General features: G+C 33.9%; 1 protein-coding gene across 1 annotated transcript in view; it reads left to right on the top strand.

Annotated features, from left to right (window-relative positions):
* DCUN1D5 (defective in cullin neddylation 1 domain containing 5) overlaps positions 1-17,734 on the top strand; it is a 39,258-nt gene that overhangs the window by 13,820 nt on the left and 7,704 nt on the right. Inside the window, exons 5-7 of the mRNA XM_046637623.1 lie at positions 1,672-1,763; positions 6,870-6,940; positions 7,353-7,444. Of these exons, the coding sequence (XP_046493579.1) occupies positions 1,672-1,763; positions 6,870-6,940; positions 7,353-7,444 (255 nt within the window). The remainder of the gene's footprint in view (positions 1-1,671; positions 1,764-6,869; positions 6,941-7,352; positions 7,445-17,734) is intronic.

Here is a 17,734-nt window from a genome sequence, read left to right as displayed (position 1 = left end):
TGCTATAATTGGCCTCCAGTAATATTTGGCGTGGTCTGACCTGGATGAGCCCAGCAGGAGGCCTTTAAATCGCAGGAGCCGCATTTTCTGGAAGTATAGTGCCTCCACCTGCGCCAAGTCCCTATGTGCAGAGTTGGAAAGGCCCTGCCTACGTTTTCTGCTCTAGCATTCAGGTTACTGTTAGCTCTCGATATAAATATTAATAACTTGAAAGCTATTGTACTCTGTATCTTCTTGGAGAAAAAGAAAACAAAGCAGAGCTGTAGTTACGGCTCTTTGACCCCATTGTATCTTGTCATTGAGGCATCACAGCAACCTTGTATGCTGCAAAAATTCATTGCAATTTAGGTGTGAGAAGTGGGTTTTGTTAATTCCCCTTATTGGATATCTTTAACTGTATCAGTAGTTGACACTTGATGTATCAACTTCAGATGCTACCATTAAAAGAAGACTGTAGCTAGCATTATAAAGAGGTTATAATAGAGCTCTCCTTAAAGAGGGATGTGCTTAAAATGTGAGGTCGGTGACTATTTAGTCTGCATCTTCTTTTCGTAATTGGTTGAATGTTTTTCCTTCATTACTGTGTTTGGCAAAATAGCCTATTTCTTGGGCTATTTCTATGAAAGGTGATGCTGTTTTCTTATACCTCTTGGTAACTCAGACTAGAATTTAACATGGTTACTCCACTAGCTCATGTTTTTATGAAATTTGCAAATTGTGTTTTTTTTAGTGTTCTAACTTGTAGCCATCTTAAGTGTATAATGTATCAAAATTATTTAAATTAAGCACATTAAAATAGCTGAGCAGTCGATATTATTGGAACTCAGGTGATACTTTGCTCTATCAACTTAAAATTTTAAATATGGTACCCTTATTTTACATTGCATTACATTACTCAGTTGCAGAAGTTATAGCATTTCTGTGTCATTATGGTAATTATAACTATTTGAGCTCCTTGAGAAAAGTTTCTCTGAAGTTCGTTAACTCCTAGAGGACATTTATGAAATTCCTAACTTTTAATAATTTTATGAAAAAGATAAACAGATTCTGGGATTAAATAGCTTTAGTCCAATTATTTCTACTTTCTCTATCTTTTGGAGTTTTTTTGTGGAACTTTTTTTTTAAATCTGGAATTTAATTCTACCCATAAGTCCTAAATCATCTTTTATCTTTAAATATCTATTTAAGCTTAGTAGACGATAAACTCTTAATATATAATTTTATTTTGAAATAGTGATTCATTAAGTATCAAAATATACTTTGTAAGATTTTGTTTTCAAATGTATATCTATTATTCACAAATATAATTTCCATGCAAATCAGCAGAAGAATCACTATAAAGATTTTTATTTTCCCAACTACCAGTCCTGCATTGAGAGCATTAGGTTGAATTTCTGTGTGATCTTTTGAAATCTGGGGACATAATTTTAGTTGATATTTTTGGAATTTGATAATGAGCAAAGTAGCATTTGGGTTTTGGTAGCCAGAGATTTTAATGTATAGACTGTTGTTTCAAATTGCAAATACTAAACAACTCCAATTTTTTTCTTCTAACGCCAGCTGTCAAACAATACTTTGTTTAGTTTGAACTGAAGTAGTTCATATTGAACTTAGCTTTTCGCTAAAAGTTGAGACTTGATAAAATTCTTAGGCATTTGTGTGTTTTCTAAGCTATTGCAGATCCCAACCCCCTGCTAGACTAATAAGTGGAGAGGAACATTTTTCAAGCAAGAAGTGCCTGGCTTGGTTTTATGAGTATGCAGGTAATGAAATTAATATAAGAAGATATCAGTCACATGCTTTAAAATGGTTTTTTGGTTCATTCACTTAACGAATTATTTATTGCAGACCTGCTGTGTGTTAGTGCTGTGTGCTAAGATTAGGGTCAAGTCTGAGGATTGTGGGTAGGCTAAGAATTTGGTGCCATTTTGGCTATTTCTTTAAATATATAATTCAGTATATAGTAGGAGGGGTGAAACTCTTTCACTATTAATACAATTTGTAAGCAGACAGATTCTCTTATTGGTTTACATCCGTTGACTAAAATAGAGTTGGTATTCTGAAAAAGACAAAATATGTAATAAAACATTTTATACTTTGTATAGTTCTTACTTTCCTTGTCAGTATTCTTTTGAAATTTCTGAGCCAGAAACTGACATTTTCTGTAACTTTTGGGAGACAGCAAAAAATTCAAAACTCAGATATATCATTGCACAACACATTTACCCTTTAATAATTGCTATTTAACATTCATTTCTACTAGAGATACAATAATAAGAAAGTAAACAGACTGATATTAATACAGTGTGATATATGCTATGTTAGGAAGATGCACCATAAGAATTCATAGAAGGAATATATAACCCAGGCTTAGAAGTGTCAGAAGGCTTCTTGAAGGAGTTAAGCTAAATCTTGTAAGTGGTGGATGAAAATCTCTAGGCCTAGGTTGGGGCCATAGTTTAGAGGTGAAAGTCAAAGCCAAGGATGAAGCTGAAGAGTTAAGCAACTATATACATGAAAAAGAACATTCATTTCCCATTTATTACTAACTTCTTCGTAAGTGTATATGAAAATTTTTTCCTTTAGAATGATTTTGCTCTTTTCAAGTTAGTGATTTTAAAGCTTTTTTCCCCCCACTTTTCCTAGTTACTTTTCTCTTACCTACTTCCCTGGTTGTTTGGGTTTTTTTCCTCTTTTATCACTGTCGTTCTCAGAGTGTTTGTTTAAAATAAAACAGTATATATGCAGTCATTATGTTATATTTAGTGCTAATCAAGGTAAGGTCTCAAGGGTACTCTGAGCTTGAGGTGTAAGTTTAGGCTGACTGTATGGAAACTAAGACTACTGGGGGGGGGGGGGGGGAGTAACTTCCCTGTTAGGATCAGCTGAGTGATCCCAAAAGTATAATTTAAAAATTGTTTAGTAACAGAACAAATTCTTTCTAGACCAGAAAAACTGCTATTACTGGCATCCCAAGACAACCACTAACCCAAATTGAATGAAGAGAATTCATTTTCTTACTGACCTCCATTTAAAGTGTTGACCCATTATTCAAAATGCCAGTTTTGCTGATACGCATGATATAGAATCAAAAGGTCACTCATCTTAGTTCACTTATAGAGATTACTAGATACCATAAAATTAATTAGTTTTTTTATCTTTCATGCCTACTTGTTTTACTTCTCCCAGTGACTTTCTTGGGTAGCGTGAGAGTCCAATTAGTTAAACGTTTGTTTCCTATACTAGCATTTTTGTAATAGCCGACATACTAATTGCTATTTTTATTCCAGAAATTGTGCTAATTATATAATTTTTCCTCATGATCATTCTGTTAAGTAGACATGTTATCCCTATTTTATAGATGAGAAAATTAAGATGTCGATTAAATAATTTGCCCAAGATCACACAATGATAAGAACCAGGATTCAAACCTAGGTTATTTTGACTGTATGCTTTTAACTACTACTATCTTGTAATTTTTTTTTGTTTTTTTAAATAGTCTGTACCGGCCACTAATTTTCCTTTTACAAGGAAGATATTTGTAACTGCACTTGAGGTTAACTTATCTTCTGTCATTCGTTGAATGATTCATTCACTAAGTATTGAGCACTCATTGTGTGCCAGGCACTGTGCTAACTGCTGGGGATATAGTAGTGAACAAGTTAGACAAGATCCCTGCCCTTGGGGGACTTGGCTTCTAATGGAGAAGACAGACAGTAAATAGGTAAGTAAGCAAGATAATTACAGATGGTGGAGGGCTATCAGGTCACAAATGCGATGAGTTACAGGGATAGAAAGTAGAAAGTTTGGGTGGACTTTCAAATAGGGTGATTAGAGAAGGCCTCCCTAAATATTTCTTTGGGCAGAGACCTGATTGACAAGAAGGAACCAATTCTTTGCCAAATAAACAATTACTGTTCCATCTTAAAATGGGGATGTCCCTTATTAAAATGGAGACAATAATTGGGCCTACTGAGATAATACTTGTAAAGCACTTAGCACAGTACCTGGCATACAGTGAGAACTCAAGAAATGTTAGCTATTATTAAAAGAGTAATAGTATTACAGTGTCAGATATACTGGTTGTGTATTTTTACAATACTGTTTCAAAATTAACAATGTAGCTCCTGTGTAGCTCGTGTTGAAGGTACTGTGTGGTTCATTCAGCACAGCTTCTTTTCCTGAGCATCTGCTGCGTCTAACATGGTTTTAGGCCCTGAAGATACAGCAAGGAACATTTCTTTATGGTTACAAAAATATGAAAAAATCAATTTTTCTTGTTTTTTAGTTTTAAAAATATTTTATTACTAATCTTGTTAATATAATATTGTAAGTCATATGTGATAAGCCTGATGTTTTGGCCTTTCACAGGACCTCTCATCTTGAGTGATATTTAAATTAGCAATAATATAGTGGACCTGTTATTAAACAAAAGCATAGAAAGTAAAAAGGCACTTTTAAAGTCCCATAAAGAATCAAAAGCGATAGAATTGCATGGTCTCTTTAAAGTACCTAGCTGGTAGAGTGACCTAAATCATTTCTGTAGCTTCTTAAATTGAGCGGAAACCTATTTTTTTGCCTGAAAGAGTTAGTTAAATTCAGCTCCAGAGGTTTTACCCTTGGAGTAGTTTTATTGGAAGAGTGTGTTGCAAGAAGTATAATTAACATTATGCAATTGGGGAAAAGAACATTGGTATAGACCTTGTTTTAGTTTTAGATTTGTTATTATTTGCACTGCTTTGGGAAAGTCACTTAACATTTACGGAAAGGTCTTATATGTATCTTACATATCTCTATATAACATAATTTAACTTGATTCTAATCAAATTTTAATCAGTAATTCCCCAGTTTCTAGGAAGGGTATATTTTATGACAGTAATTGATATTTCTAGACATATCTTTTCAGCTTTCTCTTCTAATTACTAATGATGGCAGCTTCAAGGGCAAGTCAGCTTTCTTGTTGCATTTGAAAAATTTAGAATATTTTCCTATCATGCCTTAAAAAAAACTTTGTTTTCTTCTATTAGATTTTTTATCTGTTTTTTACCTTCATCCAAACCATATATAAGGACGCATATTCAGTTATATTTTTTAACAGCTTTATTGTATATATATGCCTCTTAAATTACATAATTAACACATTCTCAAAAAAAATCCTCCAAATATATATTAGGAAGTGAAAGTTTGCTATAATTACCACCCCCTTTACCTTTTAACACCTCACTGCATAAATAAGTGCAGTACTTATTTAGAACAAAAAATTAAAAAAGGGTTTTGGTTTCAGACCAGTGTTAACGTCATCTTAGCAACCTGGATCTCATCTGAAACAGCCAGAATATATTGCCCACATACTGGATGACTACATTCTTCTATTAAGAAAAACTACAGGACATTGGCTTCATGTTGTGCTTCAGAACTAATGATGATGATGTAAAATGCCACCTGAGCGGCCTTAGTCTAGTCTATGATTTATAAAGTGGAGTATTTTTAGTCCTTAAGAAAACAAGTTTCTCTTGGCTACCTTACAATAATATTTCCAGACTATATTTTCAAAAGCTGAGTTTCGTAAACATATTTCTATCATAATTCATTATTGTTTTAAAATTTTAGTCTTTTTTTAAATTGAGATATAACATTAGTTTCAGATGTGCAACTCAGTGATTTGATAATCCTATATATTGTGAATAGATCACCAGATAAGTCTGTTAACATCTATCACCACACAGTTACAAATTTTTTGTTTTCTTATGATGAGAACTTTTAAGATCTCCTCTTTAAAACATACAATACAGTGTTAACTATAGTCACCATGCTGTATGTTACATCCCCAGGACTTAGGAAATACCTTTTGACCACCTTCACCCATTTTGCCCACCCCCCAAACCCCTGACTCTGGCAACCACCAGTCTCCGTATTTCTGAGTTTGGTTTTTTGTTTGCTTGGTTTTTTGTAGATTCCACATATAAGTGGGAACATACAGTATTTGTCTTTTCTGATTTATTTTACTTAGCATAATGCCCTCAAGGTCCATCCATGTTGGCACAAATTTCTTTTAGTCTATCCAGTCACAGAAGAGATCTAGCAATGATGTAATTACTCTATTTTTGGAATCTGATAACATAAAAATATGAGAACTGGTGTATTGACTTAATTTAGCATTACTAAGGGAGAAAAATAAGAAACAAGTGTCATTTATTTTTGGACAAGTGATAGACAGAAGCTAATTGAAGGATTAAACTTGTTTCTATATTAAGATGACACAACTAATACTTTGCTGTCTGTTTTAGAACCAAAATGATAAGGAAACTATCTCATTCTGGAATTGAATGTAGTAATTTCCTTGAGTCATTATTTTCATAATATATATGTCTTTAGTTAAAGTATTACATTTTATTTGGGTTTATTTCAAAAGGGTAATGAGTGACCTTCTGTTTTAGTAAGTAAACAAATATTCTCTTCTCGTTACTGTCTTGAATTGTGGGTCAGTACTGGCGCATTCTAGTAGAATAAGAAACTCAGACCTTCTTAAACTTTATTTTCATGCATTGCCAAAAATTTTCTTCAGAGAAGGTTCCCAGTAAATGTTTTTTAATGAATAGATTCAAGTTATTGTATAAACTAGTGATTGATGTTAATGCTATTTCCTTTTTTATTTTTTTAATTTCATTTTTTTAGTGTGTTCAAAGAATATTTCAGAAATTTTAAATTTTAAATCCTATAGCAAATATTTATGCTTAACATATGTCAAAACTCAAATTTAGTTATTTGCAAAAAATGGTGTATTCATAGATGCGTTTAGCACAGTGGTTTGTGTGTTCTGTTGATATTAAATTATAACAATAAAATATAAATTATTTTTTTCTTTGAAGGTCCTGATGAAGTTGTAGGGCCAGAAGGAATGGAAAAATTTTGTGAAGACATTGGTGTTGAACCTGAAAATGTATGTTTTATTTCTAAGTAGAATGGAATACAAGTGGGGTATGGCATATTCATAAATTTCTAAAAATTGGGACACTGTAATCTTATAGAAGATTTTGTTTCTTCATATTTAATGTTGTAGATGATCATTTAGGGTATTTTTCATCAATTTAAGTTGGGCACGTGTTCTCTTTCTTGATACAAATGTCATTTATAATAGAGTGAGAGGGATTCTACCATCAGAAACTGTTAGAACTTTTTACTTTAAAGAAATTAGCCCATCTAAATTTTTTATAGTTAATAATTCCAAAGGTTGTACTCTTTAATAGTTGGAGGATGGAAATAGTTGTATGAAAATGCTCTCCATGATAAATATAGACATGATTATCTCTATGCTGACTTTTCCCCTATCCTTTATGTTCTGTTCTTTCCAGATTATTATGTTAGTTTTAGCGTGGAAATTGGAGGCTGAAAGCATGGGATTTTTTACCAAGGAAGAATGGTTAAAGGGGATGACTTCATTACAGTAAGACATTTTTTTAAAAAACAAATTTGATGGCCTATTTGAAGATCTTAATTGATATTTTGTGCTTCATAATTTTCAGGAGTAAGGTTTCCACCTTAAGATAATCAAATTGGTTTGATCTATAACAATCAGTTTGCAATTAACAAAATTTATATTGTGGTCTTGGAAAAATGAATAGTTACCTCATTTTTCATATTCTCTAAGAAAGAACCTCAGTACAGTTCTATTAATTTTCATTGACTCTCTTGGTGGGTGAATTAGAGGTCCATGATCAAAGTTGTTTACTCACAGGTTGTTTGAGCAATAAAGGGTTTCCTTCTCTGAATGTTCAATTCTGCTATGTAAGACATTTATTCTTTGTGCAGTTCTAAGTTCTGGGGCCTCCTCTTGCTTCTCTTCAATTTTATATTTAATTTAAAAAAGAAATTTGAAGATAGAGTTACATGATATTTTTATTATTCATTTTTTGCCAAATAAATCTTAGAACAAAAGTAGAAATGTTGTATGGCTCCCCTGCAACCTTTAGCCATAAGTTTTATGGTTCTATACTTTCAGTTTAGGATGCTGCCTTTGAACACTTTCATAAGTTATGGAATCATTTCTTTATAAAAGTAATTTGATTTTGGCTTTCCAGAGTAAAGTATGCTTAGTTTCAGAATCAATTAGTAATTCTGTATTAATTTTATATTATGTCATCTTTCTAATGTTCATGCAGGATGTTACTAGTTATTGATATTCTAAAATAGTTAGAGGAAGCATTAATTTATAATATTTTGAGCCAAAAACTGGGGGTTAATTAGCCATGTGCTTTCCTGTTGTGATTATGCTTTTATTAACACACTTAACTATCCCTTACTCCTTGTTTGCCTGTCCTTAAATTTCAAATTACCTGATTTTTTTTAAGTGTATTTGTTCATATAGGACTTAAATTTTTATATTTGAATTTTCAGTGTCCAATGCTGTGTAATTCTCCTTTTTAACCAGCATTAACATAGATATTTCATATATATATATATATGTATTTTTTTTTTTTTTACATAAACCTCTTCTTGGCTCATATGAACCAAATCATAATTTCTATAATAGAACATAAAATCAACCCTCTCATTTCCATTATTTATAGGTGAGATAAGGAGTCTGAGACTCAGGTGAAGAAAATATTTGCCAAAACTTACATAGCTTCCTAGTGGCAGAACTAGGACCCAGAATTTAAATTTCCTGATTAGCAATCTACCATTCTGTATTTCCTATTGCATCATTCTTTTGTATGTACATTAGCAGTCTTTATAAAATAGAGGGCCATTATTAACTTTTTAAATCATCGTATTTACAACCAAGACTGAATTCTGTCATAGTCTAGATGTCATAACATGCCAATTAAAAATAATGTTGATTCTGAAATTCTCTGGGCTATATTTCTCACCTTTAATTAGCTTTTTAGAGAAAGATAAAATACACAAAAGAATATCCAAAGAATATAAACTAGTTTTCATATTGCTCGGTCTGTTTTATTGAACTTTATATATTAGTTGTGATGTGGCTTATTAATTGAAAAACATTTTATTTGGCATTATACCTACTTTTTTATACTACTCCTACTGCTTTTTAATTGTATACTGCTTTTTTTGAATATTCTAGCTGACAAATGTTTGTATACTTTTAAACCAAAAAGTTCCTAGTTATTTTTGGTTTTGCAGAACTTGATATAAAGAGCCTTTGTATAATAGAAATGTGTAAACATAAAGCATTTCTAGTATTTACTCTTGAATAAATAGCACCATATTGCCTTAAGTACGAGACTAGAAGTAGACTAACCCCATGAACATATTTTTTATTTGCACATCTTTTCTATAGGAGGTTCACAAGCTATACAAAATTAAAGCAATTATGTAGCAGTTAAAATGGACCCAGAGGTTTCTGTTTGACTCATTTATTATCCCCTGTCCCTCTGCCTCGAACTTCATACTATAGAGCCTTGAAGCTACTCAAATTAGGCAAGCACTCTTGACTGAGAAAATAGTTATTCTTTGCCCCCACGATCTAGATAGCTGTGTGAAGTACAAAGTATCTTTTCTCAACTGACTAAGTCTTTTTACTCCCTGAATCTTCATGTAAAAAACTTGCTAGGGGGGCCGGCCCCGTGGCCAAGTGGTTAAGTTCGTGCACTTCACTTCCACAGCCTGAGGTTCACCGGTTTGGATCCTGGGCATGGACCTACATGCCCCTCACCAAGCCATGCTATGGTGGCATCCCACATAGAAGAACTAGAATGACCTACAACTAGGGTATACAACTATGTGCTGGGGCTTTGGGGAGAGAAAAATAAATAAATAAATAAATAAATAAATAGAATGAAACTTGCTAGGAATAAAATAGTTTAAAATTTAAACCAAGAGAGACAAAGGAATCTATATGTCTTAATTTTTTAATTTATAGTTGTCTTGTATACTTAATTTTATATCATAGATATAATCGTAAAATATAAAACTTCATAGACTTGATTCCTTTTATAGATTTTTCATATTTTTAGGATTTAATTTAACCTAGTTAAATTAGGCCTAGTTATTTGATCGTCCCTAAATTATCTTAACATAGTTATCAGTTGTTTCAAACTAATTAGTTTTAGCCCTTAGAAACTTTAGTAGAGGTCTGCTAAAGAATAGAAACAGTCTGGTATTTAAAACGTATACTATGGTTAAGGATAGGGGACTATAATAATCATGATTAATTAAAGTCCATATTTATATAATGCTTAATAGTTTTCAGAATACTTTGTTTATGTTCATTTATTTTAAACCTGTTTATTCATACAGACTTTCCATAACTGAATTGTCTTTCTCTTTTGTGTGAAAGAAATTATAGGTATGAATTTGTATATAATTAGACTAAAATGGCCATTTTGCAAGTTTCACAGCATGTAATTGCCATATCCTTTCCAGGTATTTTGCCCTCTGTAGGTGTCATCATTGTTTAGTAATAGTCAAATTTCCCTTCAAATCGGATTTAATTTAGTAGCTATTTATATTAAACACCTATATTAGATAAAGTACTGTGCTGCCTACTGGTGATCACAAGGAGGCGTAAGACGTAGCTTCTGCCCTTTAGTTAATTTTAAGAGGGCAAGGAAGGCATTACAATACTATAACTGTAAATCTAGGTAGAATGTGACAAGTACCATGGAAGCACAGCTGCTAATAAGAGTACTTTCATCTGAGAAAACAGGAAGATCTTTATATGTGTGGCATTTGAACTGGACCTTGAAGAATGATTAGGAATTTGATGATTGATGATATAGGAGCATGTTTCTGAAGAGGAAATAGTGAGCAGAGCCTTAAGAAAGGAAAGCATGTGTTTGAAGGAAGTAGCTGGTTTGTTAGAATCAAAAGATACCTAAAGAAAATTGGCAGAAGTTGTTTAAATTCTGGATAGTTGGGATAATGGCTACATTATGGAGTGCTTTGGTTAACATGTTGAGAGAGTTTAAACCATATGTTATACATATTGAGAACTGTCAGATTTTTGAGCACTGAAGTCATCAAAGATTTTGGGAATCGTTTTCAATAGAGTAGTTGTTTTAAGGTCATAGATGCTTGAGAACCTTATGAAAACTGTGGACCTTATCCCCATTAAGATGCACATATGCTGCTATACACAAAATGTTGCATATGGATCTTCCTCTTCCTTGCATCTGTGGATGCAAGATGCCAAGGATACTTGCGAGTTTTTGTTCTGGCATACCTTACTGGAGCAGAGAACTTTCACCTGCTAGCTGAAAGTCTGGTGTTAGAGCAGGGGGGCAATAGCATGCTGGCGTAGAACCTCAAGAAGAGTGTACTTGATTATTATTATGAAAAAAAGAGGCAAAATCATAGCATCTGACAAGAATAGTAGTAACTATGCTGCCTACCAGTAGATTACAATTTATACACCTTCTGGTCTCCATATTGAGCCCTGGACTTGGAAGATTAAAGACAATAGCCTGGCTTGACTTTTTTTTAGGAGAGAGAGGAATGGGGAGCATTTATACGATTTTTTTGTGGGGTGGAAGAGTAGGGTAGATGGGATGCCATGCCATGTGTGGTTTGTGACTATCATTCATTCAGCATTTGAGGCCCAATTGCCATTAGCATCCTTCCCCTCTGCTCTCCCCCAGGGTCGTCATAACTATTTCAGAATGCCCCATCTCCACATTTTCAACTACCCCCAGAGGTGGACTGTATTGTTCTGATTGATAGACCTCATTCAGAGAAAGTTCTAAATCCAGAACTTTGTGAATGAAATTCTTCCTGTTAGACATCAGTGTGTCACAGCATGCTTATTGGGACTTAATGATTAAGGAAGAGAATGTCATAGATCTAATACATGAATGATAATTTCATCTCATTTTAAAGCTCTTGAATGAAGCAGAAATTCCAAAGCCTTCCTTGTTAATCAAATGTTTAGTGATACTCGGGAAATTAATTTCCAAGTCATAGTGTTGAAATTTAAACCAATTTCCGCTCATTCTAACCACAGTGGCCTTGGAGAGTGGTATCATGTTGTGACCATGTTCCCTAAAATCTGTGTGGTTTTCTTTGGTTGTTACTCAAAAAAACTGTCTCTTGTTTTCCATGATATACTAGTTAAGTATGTATTTCTTTTTAGCTCAGGGGAAATACTCTTTCTAAACTTCCCAAGTTATAAGATTATTAACTCTTCTGAGTCTATTTTGGGGTTAAGTTAAATACAAAGAATTGTGTGGTGTTAGTGCCTTCTTGGGTATGTTCACTGGTTTTGCTAGGTCCATTCACAGACTTTACAATGTTAATAATAAATATGGAAGCTCATATTTTTTTCACTCTTCTCCAAGAAAAAAACATTGTCAGTTGTTCTGTTAGATTCTTTCTCTCCTCAAGATTTACATAGGCCATTAGGAATGGTATGAAACAGTTTGAACAGAGCCTCCAATGTATAGGCGATTTTTAAGCTATTTGCCTCAAAAGGAACATATCACTGTAAGAACTGTGCTAAGCATTTAACACATTTATTCTCATTTAATCTTGTAGTTGTCTATTATTGTTATTCTCATTTTAAAATGAGGAAACTGAAGCTGAAAAACTTAAGTAACTTGCCTAAAGCCACATGGCTGGAAATGGACAAGTTGGAATTTTAACCAGTCTGTTTGACTTGACACTTTGTTCTTCATTTTATCTCTGTCTTAAGCTTATTGAGATCACATCCTAAGTAATATTATTGCCGTGTGTACCTGTGGAATGTAAAATATTTGGAAAAGATCATAATTTCTTTGATTCATATCTCCTTAGTGACTTGTTAGTCACTACGTAGGCACTGTACAAGTTTGTTTGAACTACAATTTCCCACTAACCTTTCCCCAGCTAGGAATTTTGAAACTTTTTACAATTAAATAAATGTATCATCTACTTTGTAGTTTGTTTTTGGTATTCATACTTTATAAAATGAGTAATTTTGGAATGCTTCTGTATGCCATACTCTGTGTTATGCTATGAGAATGATTTTCAAACTCTGGTGGTAGTAAGAAGAACTTCTAATTGTAGGGAGGCATCCTTTATCTTTTTTGCTCTTCAGAATCTCAACTCTATTGAGATTCTGCATGAGATTTTGTGTGAAAGTGTGAGTCACATTACTTTAAAAAATTTGAAAAGCATTGCTCAAGAAGCTGCAATAATTTGGAAAAGGAGGCCCCTAGTTAGGATAGATCATTACAGGGAAGGGAGTAACTGTAACTAGTTACTTAAAGTGTAGTATCCTGTGAATATTGTCAACTGGTAACTGGAGATCTTAAAGACTTCATGTCTAGATTTTCAAACAGCGTTATAGTAGCATATAATCTAAGAATTTGTTTCTTTTTTTTGCTGGGAAAGATTCACCCTGAGCTAGTCTTCCTCTTTTTTTCTTTTCCACCCCAAAGCCCCAGTATGTAGTCATATATTCTAGTTGTATGTCCTTCTGGTTCTTCTGTGTGAGCCAGCGCCACAGCGTGGCTACTGATGGACGAGTGGTGTGGTTCCACACCTTGGAACTGAACCTGGGCCGCCAAAGCAGAATGCACTGAACTTTGACCACTAGGCCATCAGGGCTGGCTCCAGGGTTTGTTTCTTTTGCATATTCTTCTGGTAGAACTCAACTGCATTTTCACCTTTCATTAAAGCTTCATTTTTCACATAATGAAAAGTTTTTCTACTCATAGAAGCCACTGATTGAAATAGTAAGTAATAAATTTCTAATAAATAGTAAGAATAATTTTTTGTATGTTTCTGCATGAAACATTACACACTCATTTGTATGTAAGGAACTAGGCCCCAGACAAATCATACAGTTAACTTATCCAAATTTTGATTTCCATTTCTGGCAGTATGGCAGACTAAATGAGTGAAGAAACCATTTCTCATGTGAAACACTTAAATGTTGGATAGAATATAAAAATATCTTTTAAAAAGCCCATCTTGGGGCCAGCCCGATGGTGCAGCGGTTAAGTTTGCACGTTCTGCTTTGGCGGCCTGGGGTTTGCTGGTTCAGATCCCGGGTGCAGACATGGCACTGCTTGGCAAGCCGTGCTGTGGTAGGCATCCCACATATAAAGTGGAGGAAGATGGGCACGGATGTTAGCTCAAGGCCAGGCTTCCTCAGCAAAAAGAGGAGGATTGGCAGCAGATGTTAGCTCAGGGCTAATCTTCCTCAAAAAAAAAAAAAAAAAAAAAAGCCCATCTGGACTTGAGTATAAATTAAGGAAAATAATAAGAGGCCAGAAATGTTGAAGGATGGTGATTCCATAGGGATCTCTGGAGCTGACATTTACCCTGAGGATAGCTACCTATTCCTAGTCACTTAGTCTGTCTGTTAACTTGTCCTGCATATTGTGAGTAGGAGACAAATTGCAAGGCCTGAGTAGGGTGAGAATCAGATCAAAACTCCCACATTAAGTCATTAGTGCCAAACCTACCCAACAGACGGAAACTTGATTGCTTGGGCTTGGTTCTGCATACAGTTGGAAGTAAAGGGCTTCCACCCAAGAGAATTCCTAGTCAAAAGCTTTTTGTAATGCAGATTTAGGGCTGGAATTCATGGTATGACACAAGCCAAAAATATATTCTAGAATTGTCCCAGGCTATGGTATGCCTTTGTGTGTAGTGGAAGCAGTTCTTCTGACAGGAATACATTTTGAAAGGAAGCCTCAATTTCTGCAGAACAAGGGTCAGAGATCATTAGTTAGCAATCGAAAATCACTAAAAATATTGGGAAACTGATCTTAAACTTCAGAATCAGACTCTTTAGGACTAGTATTTTGAATTATCACAATCTCAGTATAAAATAACTGCATTTAATATGTTGAAAGAAAGAAGAGGAATGGTCTCAGATGATCAGATTTCAAGTAATTAAACTTTTAAAAGTGAAGAATAGAGAAGATTTAAAACTCAATGGATGGGGGCCAGCCCGGTGGCGCAGCCGTTACCCGGGGTTCGACGGTTCGGATCCAGGGTCCGGACATTGCAGCCCGTGGCACACCATGCTGTGGTAGGCATCCCACATATAAAGTAGAGAAAGATGGGCACGGATGTTAGCTCAGGGCCAGGCTTCCTCAGCAAAAAGAGGAGGATTGGCAGTAGTTAGCTCAGGGCTAATCTTCCTCAAAAAAAAAACCCTCAATGGATGAGCTACAAAGAGGATGTAAATAAAGTAGGAATCCAAGTGACCTACAATAGCTGAGGAAAATAGGAAAGAAAGGCTAAGAGAAATTGTGGATAAATTTTTACTGTTGGGGCCAGCCCAGTGGCTGTGTGGTTAAGTTTCCATGGTCTGCGTCAGCGGCTTGGGGTTCGCTGGTTCAGATCCTGAGCGCAGATCTACACACCACTCATCAATCCGTGCTGATGCAGCATCCCACATGGAAGAACTACAGTGACCTACAACGAGGATATACAACTATGTGCTGGGGCTTTGGTAGGGAAAAAAGAAAAAAAAGAGGAAGATTGGCAACAGATGTGAGCTCAGGGCCAGTCTTCTTCACACAGAAAACCCACAAATAAACACTACAAACAAAACTACAAACAAAAACTACACTGTCATTTTTTTTTTAACTCTACTGTTGAATTTTGAGAGTTTTCCCCATATTCTAGATAGAAGTTCTTCGTTGAATATGTGGTTTGTAGATATTTTCTCCCAGTCTGTAGCTTGTGTGTTCATCCTCTTAGAAGGACTTTTGCAGAGCAAGTTTTTAATTTTGATGAAGTCCACTTTATCAGTTTTTCCTTTCATTGATTGTGCTTTTGATGTCAAGTCTAAGAATTCTTTGCCTTGCCTTAGATCGTGAGGGTTTTCTCTAAAGTTTTTTTTCTGGAAGGCTTTTATTTTTACATTTTACGTTTAAATCAGTGATGCATTCTGAGTTAATTTCTTTAAAAGGTGCAAGACTCCAGTAACATTTGTTGAAAAGCTCTTTCCTCCATTGAATTGTTTTTGCAACTTTGTCAAAAATCAGTTGGACATATTTGTGTGGGTCTGTTTGTGGGTTCTCTATTTTATTCTGTTGATCTGTGTCTTAACCTTCTGCCAATACCGTACAATTTAGATTACTGTATCTGTATACTAAATCTTGAGATCAGGTAGATTGATTCATCTTTTTTCAAAATTGATTTAACTATTGCAGTTCCTTTGCTTTTCTAAAAATTTTAGCATAATTTTCTCTATATCTAAAAAAATTTTTATTTCTTTCGTCAGTCCTGTGTAGTTTTCAGCATAAAAGTACATTTTGTTAGAAATACACCTAAATAGTTTTATTTTGAGTCACAGTATTGTTTTGAATTTCAGCATCCACGTGTTTATTACCAATATATAGAAATGCAATTGATTTTTGTATGTTTGTTTTGTATCCTGTGACCTTGCTGAACTCAGTTATTCTAAGGTTTTTTCTGTATTCCTTGGGTTTTCTGCATAATCATGTCATATGATTATGACATGAAATAGGATAGTAGGGACAGTTTTCTTTCTTATTTAGTCTGTATATCTTTTATTTCCTTACCTCGACAGTGCTAGAACTTCTCCCACTGTGTTGGATAAGCATGGTGAGAGTGGACATCCTTTCCTGGCTCCTGATCTTAGAGGGAAAGCATTCACTCTTTCACCATTAAGTACATTAGCTATAGGTTGTAGATGTCAAGTCAAGGGAGGTCTCCTCTATCCCTGTTTTTCTGTGAGTATTAACATGAATGGATGTTAAATATTTTAAATGCCTTTTCTGCATTAAATCATATGATCCTGCAGTTTTTGTTTAGCTTAATATTCTGATTACATTGATTGTTTTTTGTATATTGAATTAGTCTTGTATACCTGGAATAAATCCGACCTTCTTATGGTGCATAATTATTTTTATATACTGCGGAATTCTGTTTGCTAATATTTTGTTAAAGATTCATGAAGGATATTGGTCTGTAATTTTCTTTTATTTATTGAGATATAATTGACATATAACATTTATATTAGTTTTAGGTGTACAACATAATGATTTAATATTCCTCTATGTTGCAGAATGTTCTTTAACATCCATCACCAAACATAGTTGCAAAATTTTTTTCTTGTGATGATTCCGTTTTTTTTTTTAATGGTATCTTTGGTTTGATGTCAAGGAAATACTGACTTTAGAATATGAATTGGGAAGTTTTTCTTTGTATTTTATTTTTTGAAAGAGATTGTGTATAATTCGTCTTCAAAGACTGGTAGAATTGTCCAGTGAAACCATCTGAGCCTGCAGATTTCTTTTTTAGAATTTTTTAAATTTTGAATTCAATTTCTTTATTAGTTATAGGGCTACTCAAATTATTTTATATAATGTGTGTTGTGGTAGTTTTGTTTTTCAAGAAATTGGTCTGTTTCATCTAAGTTGTCAAATTTATATCCTTTTGATATTCTTTTGATATCTACAGGTCTGTAATGATATCCTTTGTTTCATTCCTGACATTGGTAATTTTTCTCTCTTTTTTCTTTGTCATTCTTGCTAGAGACTTGTCAATTTTATTGATCTTTTCCAAAGAATCAGCTCTTTTTTCGTTGATTTTTCTCATTTTTCTGTTTTCAATTTCATTGATTTCTGTTGTTAATTATTTACTTTCTCCTGCTTGCTTTAGGTTTATTTTGCTCTTCTTTTTCTAGATTCTAAAGGTAGGAGCTTAGATTATCGATGGAGACTTTTTCTCTTTTCTGATGTTTGCATGTAGTGCTATACATTTCCCTCTCAGCACTGCTTTGTGTCTCACAAAAGTTAATATGTTGTGTTTT

The sequence above is a fragment of the Equus quagga genome, chromosome 14 (genome assembly GCF_021613505.1).
Source record: "Equus quagga isolate Etosha38 chromosome 14, UCLA_HA_Equagga_1.0, whole genome shotgun sequence".
Taxonomy (NCBI): Eukaryota; Metazoa; Chordata; class Mammalia; order Perissodactyla; family Equidae; genus Equus; species Equus quagga.
Note: the sequence above shows the minus strand (reverse complement) of the source record. Positions and strands in the feature narration are given on the sequence as shown.